This window comes from Ursus americanus, chromosome 3, assembly GCF_024610735.1.
Source record: "Ursus americanus isolate L20-20 chromosome 3, mUrsAme1.1.p, whole genome shotgun sequence".
Classification (NCBI taxonomy): Eukaryota; Metazoa; Chordata; class Mammalia; order Carnivora; family Ursidae; genus Ursus; species Ursus americanus.
Window position 1 is genome coordinate 83,843,389 of NC_142129.1, and position 18,464 is coordinate 83,861,852.

Here is an 18,464-nt window from a genome sequence, read left to right on the forward strand (position 1 = left end):
AGCTGAAATTCTCAGGGAAGACTTTTGTCCTCCTTTCACACAAAGTCAGAGTTTGGCAGGGAAATTTCCTTACCAAATCCATTTGCTTGGAATGGAAAATTTTTCACTTTTCAAGTTTTCTGGTTAGAAAACACATACCCAATTTAAAACTAAAGTGTTCTAGAGGAATGTGAGGCATATGGTAGTTACTTTCCTCACTGAACTGGTTTGGTGTGTTATACATGCAAACTGGCTTCCCTTCTAGAAGGGAAAGTCTGAGAAATGCCTACTAACTCCACCACAGAGCTCATTAAGGAGAATGAAGGCCTGTAAAAATAGATCAAAAAGGAAATCAAATCTAATTTTTGAGGAGTTAAATGGCATCAAATTTGGTGTCAAGTTACACCAAGAAAAATAGAGACAGAAACTTAGTTATGGACGTTTATACTAGAAAAACTAAAACTAGAAACAATTCAGAGAACAGGGGAATGAGACTATGGGTGAAGACAGGGGGAAAACTGTTGCTTTTCTTCATAAACTGATGGGCAAATAATCTGACATCACACCCAGGCATTAGTTGAATTAAAAGTAAAATCTTTAAAAATCGGTGTCAGCTGATTTTTAAGAATTATACAACTGAAGATATATAGTATTTTCAAAACAACTGGTTTGTTTTGTTTTGTTTTGTTTAATTTATTATGTTAGTCACCATACATCATTAGTTTTTGATGTAGTGTTCCATGATTCATTGTTTGCATATAACACCCAGTGCTCCATGCAATACGTGCCCTCCTTAATATCCATCACCAGCCTATCCCAATCCCCCACACCCCTCCCTTCTGAAACCCTCAGTTTGTTTCCCAGAGTCCATAGTCTCTCGTGGTTCATTCCCCCTTCTGTTTACCTCCCCTTCATTCTTCCCTTCCTTCTCCTACCGATTTTCCTGCTATTTCTTATGTTCCATAAATGAGTGAAACCATACGATAATTGTCTTTCTCTGCTTGACTTATTTCACTTAGCATAATCTCCTCCAGTCACAACAACTGTTAAAATAATTATTCGTGTGGTTTGTTTTTTAATGTGTACTGGCTTGATTAGATTGAGAACTTCATGAAGGCAGAGACAATGGCTATTCTGTTCTCCACTCTCCATAGCATCCAGCAGAGTGCCTGGCATAAAATAAGCATTCAATCAAGATTTCAGGAAGAGAGGGAACAAAAATATAAACTAATAGGTATACGCAGGGAGCTTTCAGTTAAGCTCAGATTTTAAAACATGAACCAAAGACAAAAGAGGCTACTATAAAAGTCAAATCAGTAAGAATCACATCAAAAGAACTACAGTTCCTTTACAACTAGAGATATTCCTATGAGGTCTTGGCTCATATGGTTCCCTCTGTCAAGACTGTCCTTCTCGGGGAGTGCTAGGATGTCACAGTCCTCACTGACCTTCATACAGCACTCATATCTCCCACCTCAAAATCTTTAAATGGTTTTCTCTGTCTTAAAGAACAGGACTAAAATTCTTAGTCTTATGTTCATTCTTCAATTTTCTTTATTCTACCTATTCATTTGTAAATACCCACGAATATCACCAAGTGCTGAGACACAGAGGTGAATAGATGGGCTTCCTTCCCTTAAGGAACTGGTGAGTGACAAAATTCCTCCACAACCTGGCCTCACATGACTTTTCTCTGAAACTCACTTTACAGTTCAGTGGAATACCCCCTCTCCCATCTTTGCACATCCAGTTCCACTTTTTTTTTTTTTTTAGATTTTTTTATTTGAGAAAGAGCGAGTGAGAGAGAACACGAGTGGGGGGGAGTGAAGCAGACTCCCCGCTCAGCAGGGAACCCGACAGAGGGCTCGATCCCAGGACCCTGAGATCATGACCTGAGCCCAAGGCAGACACTTAACGGACTGAACCACCATGGTGTCCCAGTCCCCACCATTCTTGAGTGCCCATTCATATGCAAGCCCTACCACAGATCCTTCCCTGACCACCCCAGCTATAAGTACTCCCTCCTAACAATCCTTTACTACCCAAAGCACACACATAAGAAAGAAGGTACAAAATCAATGATCTGCCTATAGTGGAAAGCCTAATCAGAGATGTCTCAGTGAGGAGGCAATACCAGAAAAAATTTTCCGCTCCAAGCAAATGGATCTGGTAAGGAAATTTCCCTGACAAACTCTGATGCTGTGTGAAGGGAGGACAAAAGTCTTCCCCAAGAATTTCAATTAGAAACAGGGCTTAACACTGATGTGGGGGCAGAATTCACAGTACCTCTGTGGTCTGAAAACCTCCAAGGCTAAGAACCGAATTTCAAATGATCACAGGTTACTGGTGTTCTTAAGTGCCTGCACAAGAAGTAAACGTAAAACCTTTCAAAAAGAACACACCTCAGGCCTCAAAAATTCCAAGATGAAATTCAGGCAACAACTAAAAATAATAAAATGTTCAGGAGCAAGGCATTATGTGCATGAGCCAACAAAAACAGAAAATGGAGAATTCGTATATCGACAAGGACTTCTAATACCAGAATATAAGAGAGAACATAAAATATTTTTATGTTAAAGAAAAATGGGACTAGGAAAAATATAAAAGTGATGAGAGTTGAAATGAACCAATGAAACATCTAAAAATTACAAATGACATTACTGGAATGATAAAGATGATGTAAACAGAAGAGACAAAGAAAGAAAGAACACAGAACTGAAGAGATCACCCAGAATACAGCACACAGAGACCAAAGGTAATAAAGAATGAGAAGACTTAAGAGATGAAGAGAACAGAGTGGGAAGGTCTGACTTATGTCTAATCAGTGTCTCAGGAAGACATATTACAATGAGGGAGAGGCTAATATTTGAAAAGTTAATTCATCAGCACTGAATAAAGGCATCGTTATTCAAATTCAGGAAACAAAATGAATCCCAATTAAAAAATTCAATTCCAGATCCACCATGTTGTGAAACAGTAAAAACACTAAAGGAAAATGAGAAGAGAACTTATAAGCAGCTAGAGAAAAACAGAGATATCAAAAAAGGAATAACAAATAGTGGATTTTTTAGTGGCAACAATAAAGCCAGAGACAGTAAAACAATGTCTTCAAAATCGTGAGAAAACACTATCATTTCAGAAGGGCATTAGAGAAAAACTTCTTTTAAGAATGGGACAGAGAAACAAGACTCACAGCTCCTATGTTACGAAGTTAACAGGTATGACTTCTCCATCTTTTGTCAAGAAAGGCAGCGGTGGTTTCAATGTACAAAGCAGAACAAGTATCTGAGCAGTCCAAACGCTCCTCTGCCAATTTCAGTGTGGCCCTATACCCTGTCTTCGAATGTGCTCAGGGCCTCTGATTTCTAAGCTGTTCCAGACTCCCCAGGTCAAATCTGCTTGCTTTTGGGCTTAGGTGCCCGCCTTGTCGGCCTATTTAGTCATCTGTGCATCTACCTACAATGCTGTTCCAAGTTGTGCGGGTCTCTCATCCACTTAGTCCCTATGTATTCACCTTTCTTATTTCTTCAGGGTCACTTTTGTGAGGGTTTCAAAGGGGAAAAGAGGAAAACCAGCTGTGTTTAGTTAAAAATTCCACGGTAATCTTTTTCATCTATGAATTCACTAAAAGACCTTGTCAACTCACTTTTATCTCCAATACCAGCTCACTTGAATGTGTCTTTGTCACCACACTCGACTTAACAAAATACCACTACAACGTTATAATGGTACCTTATCAATAAAAACTTCTTACATCCAATAACTAATAAAAGCATGCATTTATCCACTTTCTACAGTATCCTGAATTCATGAGTTTTTCCCAAGAGAGAAATTAAAAGGTAAATACCTTTTCATGTTTCTTTAGAAAGCTGGTTTTCTTGATTTTCCCATGATGCTGCAATTAAGGAAAATAATTAAGATGGGGAAAAAAGGTGATACTCCACAAAAACAGAAAACATAATTTAAAACATGGCACATATATACTAATTTACATATCTTAGGCTTTCTTATTTTATTTATTACCACTTAAAATATCAACATATTTTTAGGCCGCTTTGACTTAGACTTCGATTATATACAAGATTACTTCTGTATGAAAGAGGTTAAAATAAAATAATGATACTTCCTAAGAGATTAACTTATTATATTGATTTAGTACAGCATATTTGTTTCTATAAAAACAAAACTTCCACAGATAAATGGGTTTTTATTCATCCCTTAAGGCAGGCTGTCAATTCACATAAGAATCACTGATTGAGAACATTTGGTTCAGCATTTGGGATTTAACGGTGGAGAAAAAAACAGATGTGGTCCTTGCCTTCATGAAACAAAGACTAGTGGGAGAGATAAGCAAAACAACAAATAAAAATTTATTACAAATAGGGGCGCCTGGGTGGCTCGGTCAGTTGAGTGTCTGCCTTCAGCTCAGGTCATGAGCCCAGGGTTCTGGGATCGAGCCCTGCATTGGGCTCCCTGCCCAGCGGGAAGCCTGCTTCTCCCTCTCCCAATCCCCCTGCTTGTGTTCTCTCTCTCGCTATCTCGCTCTCTGTCAAATAAATAAAATCTTTAAAAAAAAATTCATTACAAATATATTTAATAATGAATCAAATTGCATTTTTTTCCCAAAAAGAAAAGAATTCCAAAATGGGATTTCTCCAACTAATGTACATGCAGAAGAGGCTTCTGAATGTTCTAGATAATGCTGTATGGAATGCATAGCACTACTGTAGGAGCTTTAGAACAATGAAGGAATTACCAACGTTAAAATTATTACCATCTCTCATACTTTACACAAAACATTATTTATATATTTTTTAATCTAGAACTATTACCTAAAGTATACCTGAACTCTTCTGTGAAGCTACCTACGTTCCCCATTCAGGTTGTGACCTTAATTTAAAGTCTTAAAGAGTAAGTCCTAAATGTACATTTAGCAATCTCTTATTCTAATATCTGCCCCTGAGAAACTTACAAGAGTTGAGAAATTTTAAAACATTCCTGGAATCTTCAAAAACAAAGTAAAAAGAAATAATTATTACCTTAAGGAAGAACCTCTTGTCAGTTCTTGCTGGATTGTATGAAGCAAGGTATGCAGCAATCAGAATAAACTTAGAGTAATAGGGAAGCTCCACATGAGTATATGCCGAGAGACCTACATAACAAAAATCTTTTATGAAGGCATTTAATAGGCTACCATTAGATTTTAAGTATCTCTTTATCTTTTCTCACTGATCTTTTGACTTCCATATGGTGTTCTCTGGTAAAAACGACCTACTCCTTGAGCTTAAAATGCCATTATAATGGGCAGCAGGAGTGGTGGTGAACATTACTATTAATCATATTCTTGTTCATTCTATTATTTTTGCTTAGCTCCTCCTATTCTGAAGTCTAAATCCTACCCATCCTGCCCATCAAAGCCATACTTTCCATTAAACTTTCCCTGCTGCTCTCCTATCATACCAAAATAATAGAAAATCTATCCCTACTATGAATTCCTACTTTGTGGATTTCAGTTACAGCCCATGTAACTTTATACATTGTATTAACAGTTAGTTGTACATAAATTATATTTCTTACCAAGCTATATATAATATTTGCTGAAGGAAACACATCTGGGTTTTGGTTTTGGGTTTTTTTTGTATCCCTACAGTACCCCACATGAAGGAAGTAACTAAATGAATGGATAAATAAAACAAAGGAGCCAGTCAAATAGCATCAATTTTTTACAGGAAAGGAAAGAATCTGATATGTACTGAACATCTAGCACAGACACTGTGCAAGGTGTCGCCTTATCACTGAGGCATCTCCAAATCTTTGCAGTAACTTAAAGTTAGACGTTCTTTTCATTTTAGATGAGGGCACTGAGTTGGGTTCGAGGTCATACAGTTAGGGAATTACTGCAGATTTTCTAACGCCGGCATCTACTCCTTTCCATTGGAACACACAACTGAAAATCACTTGTACACCAGCTAGGGCATTGAGAAACAAAACAGACAAAAGAGAATTGCAACACCACTTAATTCTATACCATTTCCTCCAACCACTACCCAGTGATCTACTTTTTAAAATAAGAATACTTTAGATACTCGCTCCTTGAAGTTGTTCTATTGGGATAAATCCAAAGTAATAGTTTCTTTAAATAAAACAAAAGCACAAAGCTTTTTTAAACATAACCAACAGGAATGCATCCCTCAAACTGGGTTAACATAAAACCCAAGAAATACATATATACTGAGATAAAATTGTGTCATACACCTGAACAAAGGCTTTTAAAGAAAATAAATTGCTTGATTTTTATATGACATAATCCAACATTTAGAAAATAGAAAACTGGTATTCGAATTATTTCCTCTCATAAATTGGAGTTTCACACTTAAGAGAAAATCATTAATTAAAATATCGTAATTTGTAAATTTTTTTCCAGAACACTATTTACTGACTGATGCTATCTTTAGTATTAACTTCAATATCTTGATTATCAGTAATCAATTAAAGAAATGTCTCTGGTAATTGTCTCAATACTTCCTTTGATACCTTTAAGTTGTGCTGGATCCGTGTCATCTTTCTGTACCTTTTCCCACTGTGAACTGAGAGAAAATAGAAGAGCAATAATGATTTGAAAATATAAAATCAATATACTGTACTTAAAACAGTCCTAGAAAAAGTAATTTTTTGGTTTAAGAAAACAGTCAATTTCCTTATAAATAAGACAATATATACATGCATGTTACATGTTTGCGCCTCAACGAAATCATTTAGTACTAGAACAATATAAACTTACATATCAATATCCAGATGTTATTTTAATCTTTTTTCCTGATCACAATTTTAAAGCTATCAAAAAGTACCAATAAATAAATAACATCACCTATCCTTCAGTAAAACTCCCAATGCTCCAGTTAGCATATTAGATGCAACTGTTATACACTATTTCTAACTCCATACAATCTTTCTTTTTAAAGATTTCATTTATTTATTTGAGAGAGAGAGACAGCACGCACATGGGTGCGCATGCGCACACAAGCAGAGGAGAGGGGCAGAGGGATAGGCAGAAGCAGGCTTCCCTCTGAGCAGGGAGCCCAACGTGGGTCTCGTTCCCAGGACCCTGGGATCATGACCCTAGCCAAAGGCAAATGCTTAACCAACTGAGCCACCCAGGTGCCCCCTGCATAACAATCTCTTAAAATAAGTACCATCACATCAGAAAATTGAGGCCGACAGGTTAAGCTGCCCAAGGATACCTGGCCAGTCAGTAACACAACTAAGACCTGAATCCTTATAGAATGCCTGCAAAGTTCATGCCATTTCTACTGCCTCACTCTGATCTTACTTGCAATTAAAACTATTAAACACCCTCAAATATTATTAAGAATATGAAGTCATGATATGACAAATCAAATTCATTAGGAAACACACTACAGTGCAGGAAAAAGACAGCCCTGACAGACAGAAATTTTAGCTGTATGACCTTGAATAAATCAATAACCTTCTCACCAAAAAATAAGGCAGTTAGATGCAATGATGTGTAAGAACCCTCTCAAACTCTTTAACTCAGTTCTTAAAATACTAATTTAAAAGTAAATGCCAGACCAGAACTAAAGATCCCAAATCAAACTGTATGTATTTTTTTCAAATCTGCAAGCATAGCTGAAAATTATGGAAATATAGGCATACCTCATTTTATCATGCTTCACTGTGCTTTGCCGATGGTGCATTTTTTTTTTTACAAATTGAAGGTTTGTAGCAACCCCCTGCATCAAGCAAGTCTACCGGTGCCATTTTTCTCACAGCAACTGCTCACTTCATGTCTCTTTGTCACATTTGGGTAATTCTCATACTATTTCAAATTTTTTCATTTTTATTATTCCTTATGGTGATCTGTGACCAGTGATCTTTGATATTACTATTCTAATTGTTTTGGGGTAACAAACTGCACCCACAGAAGATGGCAAACTTAACTGCTCCACTGACTGGCTATTCCCCATCTCTTCCTTTCCTTGGGCTTTCCTACTCCCTGAGACACAACAATATTGAAATAAGGCCAATTAATAACCTTACAGTGGCCTCACAGTGTTCAAGTGAAAGGAAGAGTCACACGTCTCTCACTTTAAATCAACAGCTAGAAATTATTATGCTTAGTGAGGAAGTCCTGTCAAAAGCTGGGACAGACCAAAAGCTAGGCCTCTTGCACCAGTCAGCCAAGTTGTAAAGGCAAAGAAAAAGTTCTTAAAGGAAACTGAAGGTGCTACTCCAGTGCACACACAAATGGTAAGAAAGCAAACAGCCTTATTGCTGATATTGAGAACATTTTAGGGGTCATGGATATGGACAGTGATACGGACAGAAGATCAAACCAGCCACAACACTCCCTTAAACCAAAGCCTAATCCAGAGCAAGGCCCTAACTCTTCAATTCTATGAAAGCTGAGAGAGGTGAGGAAGCTATAGAAAAAAAGTTTGAAGCTAGCAGAGGTTGGTTCATGAGGTTTAGAGAAGGAAGCTGTCTCTATAACATAAAAGTGCAAGTTGTGAAGCAGAAGGTGCTGATGTAGAAGCTGCAGCAAGTTACTCCAGAAGATCTAGCTAAGATCATGAATGAAGGTGGCCACACTAAACAAGAGGTTTTCAGTGTAGGTGAAACCGCCTTCTATTGGAAGAAGATGCCATCTGGGACTTTCACAGCTCAGAGCTGACTCTCTTGTAAGGGGCTAATGTAGCTGGTGACTTTAAGTTGAAGCCAATACTCACTGACCATTCCAGAACTCTTAAGCCCCTTAAAAATGATGCTAAATCTACTCTGCCTGTGCTGTATCAATGGAGCAACAAAGCCTGGATGACAGCACATGTGTACAACATCGTTTACTGAGTATTTTAGGCCCACTGTTGAGACCTGCTCAGAAAAGATTCCTTTCAACACATGACTGCTCACTAACAATGGACCTGGTCATCACCCAAGAGCTCTGATGGAGATGGACAATGAGATTCATATTGTTCTCATGCCTCCTAACACAGCGTCCGGTTCTGCAGCCTCCTGATCAAGGAGTCATTTCACTTTATAGTCTTACTATTGAAGAAATACACTTCTCAAGGCTATAGCTGCCATAGATAGTAATTCCTCTGATGAATCTGGGCAAAGTCAATTGAAAACTTTCTGGGAAGAATTCACCACCTTAGATGTCATTAAAAACATTCATGATTCATGGGAAGAAGTCAAATTATCCACATTAACAGGAATTTGAAAGAAGCTGATTCCAACCCTCGTGGATGACTTTGAGGGGTTCAAGACTTCAGTGGAAGAAGTAACTGCAGAAGCGGCAGAAAAGCAAGAGAACTAGAATTAGAAGTGTAACTGAATTGTAACTGAACTGCTGCAATCTCATGACAGAACTTTAATACATGAGGAACTGCTTCTGATGAACAACGGCAGTGGTTCCTGAAATGGAATCTGGTTAAGATGCTAATGAAGATTGATGAAATGACAACAAAGGATTTAGAATATGATATAAATTTAGTTGATAAGTTGGCAAGAGCATTTAAAAGTACTGACTCCAATTCTGAAAGTTCTACTGTGGGTAAAATGCTATCAAACAGCACTGCAAGCTACAGAGAAATCGTTTATGAAGGGAAGAGTCAACAGATGCAGCAAATTTCACTGCTGTCTTAAGAAACTGCCACAGCCACCCCAACCCTCAGCAACCACTACCCTGATCAGTGAATAGGCATCAACATCATGACAAGACCCTCCACCAGCCAAAAAAAAAAAAAAAGAAAGAAAAAGAAAAAAAAAAATCACAACTCACTGAAAGCTCAGATGATGGTTAGCGTTTTTTAGCAATAACATTTTTTATTAAGGTATATGCACACTGTGAGGTTTTTTTAAGATAATCTATTGCACTCTTAATAGATGACAATATAATGTGGACTAACTTACATGTGCACTGGGAAACCAAAAAATTCATCTGACTCACTTTATTGCATTATTTTTTTAATTGCAGTAGTCTGGAACAGAACCTGCAATATCTCCAAGGTATGCCTGTACAGCAATACGGGAAATTTTCAGACTACTAGTAACCTATGTGGAGAGCAGACCTAGCACAACAAGCTGACTTTCAAAACAGATCACTTCCTCCACCTGATAGCTCAACATTGCTTCACAGATTATAAGGCATTTTCACATTCACTACTTCTTGTAAATGCAAATAAAAATAAATTTTCATCATTTACATTGTCATAATCCAGACTTTGAGACACTTCAAATTGATAACAGTTTCTTATATAGCAATTACCCATCTAATGTTATTTAAAGTTGCAAAGGACAACCAGGGGATAAAATGACCATCTTTAAATAACTTGATTCCAAGTCAAAGCACTGTATTAACTGAGGTCAAATAGCCTAGAATTTTAAGATGAACCAGGGAAGAAGGCTGGAGTCTTTTTTATAATTCGTCCAAATGGTTTATAAAAGCTGTACAAGCAACATATATTCCTAACAACAGCTTGCTGAGTCAGGATCTAGCCTTCTATGACTTTATTCTTTTTCTTTATTCTGTTTATCCCAATTATTTAATCTCGATTAGGAACTATAAAACATTTTTTTTTAATTTAGCAAATTTTATTTTACATGGGTGAAGGGTCAGGGATAGTAGGGGAAAAAATATATGAGTCACATCTTGAAGTAATTTGAATGCTCTCAAATGGACCAGGAGATATCACCAAAGTTAGATTGCCATTTTCCTACTACCCTATTGGAAAGTCTCACAGGTCCTTTACCAACCACATTACGAGAAAAAAGGGAACGTATAGGGCATTCTATGATTTGACTACAAAGTTAACCAAGCAGAACAAAAATGCAAACTCTCCTAACTGCCAAAATTTTTTTTTTCAAAAAGACAAAGAAAATAACCACAAAAGGAAATTCAACAAATTAACATGACAAAGTTAATAAAGCCTATACACTTCTTACCAATAAATACAAATGAGTGTAATCCAACCATTAAAGAAAAAAGTTTTCAAAATGTCTCAGTAAGGCAGGAGGTCAGATTAGCAATGCTTATTTCTGTGCTCTACACCCTTCTGTGAAAGAAACACATTATAGACTATATATATAACTGTAAATATAAGTAGGCTCCATACCCAACATAGAGCCCCACACAGGGCTTGAACTCACAACCCTGAGATCAAGACCTGAGCTGAGATCAAGTACTTTCATTATTATGTAAAAATCATTTTACTAAGCATCCAAATTTTTCTACCTTTAAAAGAGCAGATCACAGCTTTTCTATTCTGTGGCTTCCGAAAATCCTCATCAGATGACTTTTTATTGTTGAAAGAGGAATAACAGTATCTTTGTAATGTTTCTATTTATTTAGAAACTATTAAATTTCTCCCTGAATTATAGCCTAATCAGCTAATTAAACGAAAATCAAAGTTAGTAAAGAAAAATAGTTACAGATTAAGGTATTAATGAGAGAAAAATGATAACGCAACTGACCAGGAAGTGAGAAAAGCAGATAGCATTGTTGATGTTTTTAAATATCCTATATTGCTTTGTAACTGCGACTTAACCTATCACCTGTAAGGCACTGTATTATTCACAAATCATTTTCACACACATTCTTTAAATCTTGGAAGGACTGTGAAAGGAGGAAGCTGAGGCCTAGAGGTTTTTAGGTGACTTGCTAAGACCACAAGTCAGAAAGTGGCTGAAATGGAAATCAAAACTCTGTTCTTCCCACTAAATGCCACCACATTTCCTGAGCAGTTTCGCTGCTATGAAATTCTAGTAATAGACAAATGTAGACTTATGACTTGATTTACACATTGCTTTAATAATCAAATTTTCATTATACCTATTCAAATATCTAACACAAATATAAAAAACAAAGCTAAAGTTGATTTTCCTGTAGCTTTCCAGACTTAAGAAAAAAAAAATTGTGAGATATACACCTTACTTCAAGCTGTGTAACCTGTTGGTTAAAAATTGTCTGTCCTTCCCAAAATAAGAAGAAATGATTCAAAACTCATATGAGTTTTTTCCTAACATGAAGAAGGTAAAGGAAAACACGTACACTTTAGCAGATAAAATATCCAAACTAAAGATAGAAATATTATACACAGTAAACAGAAAGTTACCTTGATATTTCCCTGAGATAAACAGTCTGCATGGCTCTCTTCAAATGAGGTTCAATATTTCTCCAGAGTTTGCGAGTATCACGTTCATTTGCTACTCCAAAAGGGAGAAAATTTCAAAAATGCAGATCTTACAGAAATCATTTCAAAACAAATATTAATAAGTAAAATTACATAGTTACCTTCTCCTTTAACCACAGGCTCACAATATTTAGGAAAATTAAGTACTGCCTGTAAATAAAGGGAAAAAAAGAGAGAGAAAGCACTTTTTCACCACAAATAGGAATTATTTTCCAAGTACAATGTTTATTAGAATGTAGGCAATTTTATTTCAATATAATTACTCAAGTAAGATATTATTATAGCTTATTACAATAATAAAACAATAAATATAAAAAATGATAGTAAAACAACATGCAAAATACTCCTGAACTGGCTAAATCCTGCCTAATATGTTAGCCTCTAGATATAAAGTAATATAACAAAGCATAATTTGTAATTTTAGTTTATAATTCTGTCACAAAGGACCACAAAACACACAATACCACTAGCCCAAAGAATTACCCTGTTACTCTCCAACATTTAAACATTTTCACAAATCAAATATCAATTCATTCAGTACGATTCAAAATTAGGAGACTGGCAGCACCACCTGAGACTACTATAAATTCAAGTTCTTGGCACGATGCCAGGCATACATGATCAGAACCTCTAAGAATGAGATCCAGGAACCCATGTTTTAACAATCTCTCTGAGAATTCTATGTATTCCAAGGTCTGAGAAGTACTAATCATAATTACTTAACAGTTTTCCATGATCAGCACTGGAATTCTACCGAGAGGTAGTTCAAGCAAACTGATAAAAACATGCCGTTGCCATTTATTAATATTAACTTGATCACAAGTATTTCATACTGAAATGACTCCATAATGAAGCCTGGAGAAAGACAGACATAAATGTGTAACTATCCAACCTCAAATCTAGAAGATAACAGAGAGCTAAGAACTAACCTTGAAACAATTTTTCCTATTTTATTCCATAAAAAGCAATTGTTTAGGGCAGAAAAATCTTCCAAACTGTGTTAAGTGTAGGGAGGCCAACTTTCTTTTTTTTTTTTTTAAAAAGGTTTTATTTATTTATTCATTAGACAGAGATAGAGACAGCCAGCGAGAGAGGGAACACAAGCAGGGGGAGTGGGAGAGGAAGAAGCAGGCTCACAGCGGAGGAGCCTGATGTGGGGCTCGATCCCACAACGCCGGCATCACGCCCTGAGCCGAAGGCAGACGCTCAACCGCTGTGCCACCCAGGCGCCCCTGAGAGGCCAACTTTCTTAACTTAGTTTCAGGTTTTTGGATCTAAACACTGCTTAATAACAGTAATGTCTCAATGTCAGGAGTAAACAACTTGGCTAACTGCTTTTTTTCTTGGCCAAAACATCAAAATATTTGTTTAATCATTTACAAATAGCAGTAATGATTCTGAGATCAAGACCTGAGCTGAGATCAAGTCCGATGCTTAACCGACTAAGCCACCCAGGTACCCCTTGTGCTTTTCTGTACGTATGCTACACTTTAATCAAAAAGTCAAGGGGAAAAAAAGAAAAACAAACCTAAGTAGGTTATTTCTCCTAATTAAAGACTGCCTCCCCCTTAAGCACCTTTCACCAAAAAATAGCTCTTCCCTAGGTGGAAAAGACATCCTCATTCATAAATCAACCAGTATAAAGATATAAAAGAGTGGTGAAGGACACCCACTCACCCAGCCATCTGTCAAACCAAACCTGGCAATCAACGGAATGATAGCTGTTCTGCCAGATCATCCTTCAAATTTCATATTCTTATGACTTTAACATATGATGCAAGCCTACAGCAGTTTTAGTTAGCAGTCTCCATACCCAAGCCATGGTTTATGTTCTTGGCCACAGGAAGATTACAATATATTTTTAAGTCCATGAACGTTTGCTCCGCAGAGGGAGGAAGAGAACTAAAATTAACTGATCCCCTTCAGCTATCAGGCATTCTACACGTGATCCCCCCGCCCCCCCCCCTTTTTTTTTACCTCACAAAAGTCCTCTGAGGCAGATATTATACCTACTTAACAAAAGAGAAAACTCAAGTTCAAAAAGGTTAAGTAACTTGCCAAGAACATACTGCTGGTAAATGACACTTGTGTTTCTTCATCTATAAAATGAAAATTCATGATAATGCCTTCCTTCACAGGGTTGTTTTAAGAATTGAGTCAATATTGGTAAAAGGCTTAAAACAGTGGCCAGCACACAAAAAGTACTCAATTATACTGGCTATTATTTAAGAGGTAGTTGTAGTCTAGTGCTTATGAACACATGCTCTGGAGCCAGACCCTATGATTCTTTATTCGCAAAATTTTATAATCTAATTCATTTTCATTCTCAGGGACCATTTTTCTCTAGCATACAATCATATCGTAAAAATAAAGCAAAAATACCTAATATGTATAGAAACATATTGGTGTGTACTGTCTTTTGAGTCAACTGAGAGCTAGGAGACAAATCTGCAACCATTTCAGAACTGTGACAGTTTCTTCCTTATCAAAAAAATAATAATAATTGTTTGAAAAATACATGAAAGAATTTGAGATTTGAGAGTGTCAGACTGTTTGAAGTAAAAATTACGTTGGGTTGGTCAGCTGCATGTTAGGCGAGTTATGTGCAAGGCAGAAGGCTCTGTAACTCTGAGCAGCTTCTCTGCGCCAGCTCCCTTCACTGTCCTGTGACCCAGAACCCACCTCTCCCCATGCTCCAAACATCCATGGGACGATCTACCTAGTCCCCTGCTCAAAAGTAAGATCGAAACTTCTATTCCCTAGAAAGTGCTGGGTCCTGGCTACATAAAAACCAGCTGTATTATTTTGTCAAAATAATTCACAAAAAGTAAATGATCCCCCCCAGAAATTATTTGTACTTTAAAAGGAGAATATTTATTCAAATAACTTAGTGTTATCAGTAATATCACTTAACATATTTTTATAAGCACTTTAATAGAAAATATTTCATTTTATCCTCATAAAATTCATCTGAGATATGTATTCTTGGTAACTACTCCCCCCTACTTTAAAAATGAGGAACCTGAAGTACATAAAATTACATACATTACATAGCTGGTAAGTGGCAGAGCTGAGGTATTTTAATATTAAGTCCTCTGCTCATTCTACCATACATACTTTGATTATGGGACACCCACTTCTTAGTCACTATGTCACTGGTCACCACAGGCACATGGTCTAACCACAACAAAAACTTGGCATAAGAAATTTGGAATTGGTGCGCCTGGGTAGCGCAGTCATTATGCGTCTGCCTTCGGCTCAGGGCGTGATCCCAGTGATCTGGGATCGAGCCCCACATCAGGCTCCTCTGCTGAGAGCCTGCTTCTTCCTCTCCCACTCCCCGTGCTTGTGTTCCCTCTCTCGCTGGCTGTCTCTGTCAAATAAATAAATCAAATCTTTAAAAAAAAAGAAAGAAATTTGGAATTGCACTCTAAAAGATTACTAAGCTCTGCCTAAGCAATTAATTTTTCTGAGTAATTTCTAAGAAAATTATGATATTTAAAAAGAAAAAAGTGGGGCGCCTGGGTGGCACAACGGTTAAGCGTCTGCCTTCGGCTCAGGGCGTGATCCTGGTGTTATGAGATCAAGCCCCACATCAGGCTCCTCCGCTATGAGCCTGCTTCTTCCTCTCCCACTGCCCCTGCTTGTGTTCCCTCTCTCGCTGGCTGTCTCTATCTCTGTCAAATAAATTTAAAAAAAAAAATCTTTAAAAAAATAAAATAAAATAAAAAAATAAAAAGAAAAAAGTTTAAAATACAATAAACTTAATGTGTAACAGATTTGTTTTAAAAGGACCATGCAGGGACGCCTGGGTGGCTGAGTCATTAAGCGTCTGCCTACAGCTCAGGGCGTGATCCCGGCGTTCTGGGATCGAGCCCCGCGTCAGGCTCCTCCGCTGGGAGCCTGCTTCTCCCTCTCCCACTCCTCCTGCTTGTGTTCCTCTCTCACTGGCTGTCTCTCTGTCAAATAAATCGATAAAATCTTTAAAAAAATAAAATAAAATAAAATAATAAAATTTTTACGAAATGAACCATTCTGTGTTTGGCATTTATAAATGAATATAAAATAACTTGTTGGCCATTTTAAAAATTATAATGACTATTTTTTAAGACTATCATAAAAACAGAAAGGACAAACCTAAATGAATATTCGAAGTAGTACTTTACTTTCTCTTATCTTGTGCTACCTACACACTTAGCCTCCAAAAAAAATAGTACTTAAAGAAATAATTTATAAAGCAAATTTAAAAGCATATACATAGAAAAGATGCCTAAAAAGAATCCTTTGCAGGTTATTTATTAAACTTTCAATAACTATGACATTTACAAACTCTGAAACAAATAGTATCCACTTGAAGGAAAATATACCTTTATTATCCTATGTTCCACATATGGAGGAAAATAAGAACACTGCTACTTTTTTCCTGTGCTTACAGATCATTTCTTACATATATTAGTTTTACTAGTAGTAGTAAAAGCTTAAACCACCCTTCAAGCTTCAAGTTTATGAACATGATGTAACAATAACAACAACAAAACTATAACTTCATCCCTAAACAATTTCTCAGTAAAACCTAAAGGGTTAAAAAGGGACTGTATAAGATACCATATTTAAATACATATTTTCTTTTACACTTTATCTAGATATAGTTTCCTAAATAATTCTTTCTTCTTACACTTTACGCTCTACTTTGAAATGGCTGCAGGCGCGGATTCCCACAGGATTCAGGTAAGTTGTGGTAACTGCAGGTTACTTCCCAGGCAAAATGGTAGAGGACTGTTTCCCCTTGACTCTACCTCATGCAGGTACTGTGTACTAAACCCTCTCCTCTCTGTAAGCCCCTCTGCTGTCATTTCTTTGGGCACCAGGGATCCAAGACGTTCAATTGCTGGAGAAATGTTAGTGATGAGCTTGAACTAGAAGCTTGTCTCTTCTTTTTTCCCTACTCAGAAGATGCTTGGTGTCTACACCTACATCAGAAGAAGCCTAAAATCTAAAACTTAGAAAAACATACTAAATGTAAACACGATTTGAAACTGTCACCTTCTTCTACATCCTGTCTCAAACACACATTCAAACACATACTGAATCCCTCTACGTGACTCTTTTCAGAGCAAAGAGTAAAACAAAGAAAACGTGCTAAAACCTATAGAATTTGTTCCTTTTAAAGTAATTGTTTTCCAGGGCGCCTCGGTGGCTCAGTCGGTTAAGCAACTGCCTTCATTCAGCTCAGGTCATGATCCCAGGGTCCTGGGATTGAGTCCCGCATCAGGCTCCCTGATCAGTAGGTAGCCTGCTTCTCCGTCTGCCCCTCCCTGTGCTCATGTTCTCTCTCTCTCTAATGGATGAATAAAATCTTTTAAAAAAAAAAAAAAAGTAACTGTTTTCCAGCCTTAATTATATTACTACTTTTTCTTACATCTTAGTATTAATGGAAGGTTTCTAAAAGGGAAACCAGATACTCTTGCCTCCTCCCCTTCATACCCAATTAAAAAGTAGAAAGATTGGGGCGCCTGGGTGGCACAGCAGTTAAGCACCTGCCTTCGGCTCAGGGCGTGATCCCAGTGTTCTGGGATTGAGCCCCACATCAGGCTCCTCCGCTATGAGCCTGCTTCTTCCTCTCCCACTCCCCCTGCTTGTGTTCCCTCTCTCGCTGGCTGTCTCTATCTCTGTCGAATAAATAAATAAAATATTAAAAAAAAAAAAAGTAGAAAGATGAAAGAAAAATTAAAGTAAGTCTTATTACTTTATAAATTACCTGTGAAATATAAATAGCTTTACTACTCTTTTAAATAATGTTTTAAGTAATTATTCATATAAATATTAAAAGTAATCCTTTATATAAAGATAAGTAATTCAAGGTCCGTGGCTCATGAAAGACCTGTAAGTAAGGCTTCTGACTATCCTTAAGTTCATCTAGATGCCAGACCACTACTGCTACATACACAAAACCTGAGAGAAACGTTACAAAAATTAAAAGACATAAAATTACTTATTAAGCTTTTACACCTTCTGTTTCTCTTCATTTTGATTTTAATGAAGTTTTACATTTTCCGTAATTAGAAAAAGAGAAAGAAGGAAACAAAAAACACTCCTAAGGAAGAGTGAGAAGACATAACTAAAGATGAATGAAGGCTTTCTGATCAGATTGAAGTTTGTAGTAAGGAACAGACTTCCACCTACTTACGTTAGCCTCAAAAGGCCATATCCAAATTTCTAGAATAAATGTTCAGCTTCTAGCCTACCTCACAACACTTCTACATGGAAAAATATTAA

At 36.9% G+C, this 18,464-nt stretch overlaps 1 protein-coding gene across 5 annotated transcripts in view; it reads right to left on the reverse strand.

Moving 5' to 3' along the window:
* ORC5 (origin recognition complex subunit 5) overlaps window positions 1-18,464 on the reverse strand; it is a 176,994-nt gene that overhangs the window by 135,952 nt on the left and 22,578 nt on the right. For all 5 annotated transcript variants that reach the window (XM_087861164.1, XM_087861163.1, XM_087861165.1 and 2 more), the window contains exons 7-11: window positions 12,290-12,338; window positions 12,111-12,201; window positions 6,514-6,566; window positions 5,019-5,131; window positions 3,827-3,874 (exon numbers count right to left, since the gene is read on the reverse strand). In XM_087861164.1, the coding sequence (XP_087717290.1) occupies window positions 3,827-3,874; window positions 5,019-5,131; window positions 6,514-6,566; window positions 12,111-12,201; window positions 12,290-12,338 (354 nt within the window). The remainder of the gene's footprint in view (window positions 1-3,826; window positions 3,875-5,018; window positions 5,132-6,513; window positions 6,567-12,110; window positions 12,202-12,289; window positions 12,339-18,464) is intronic.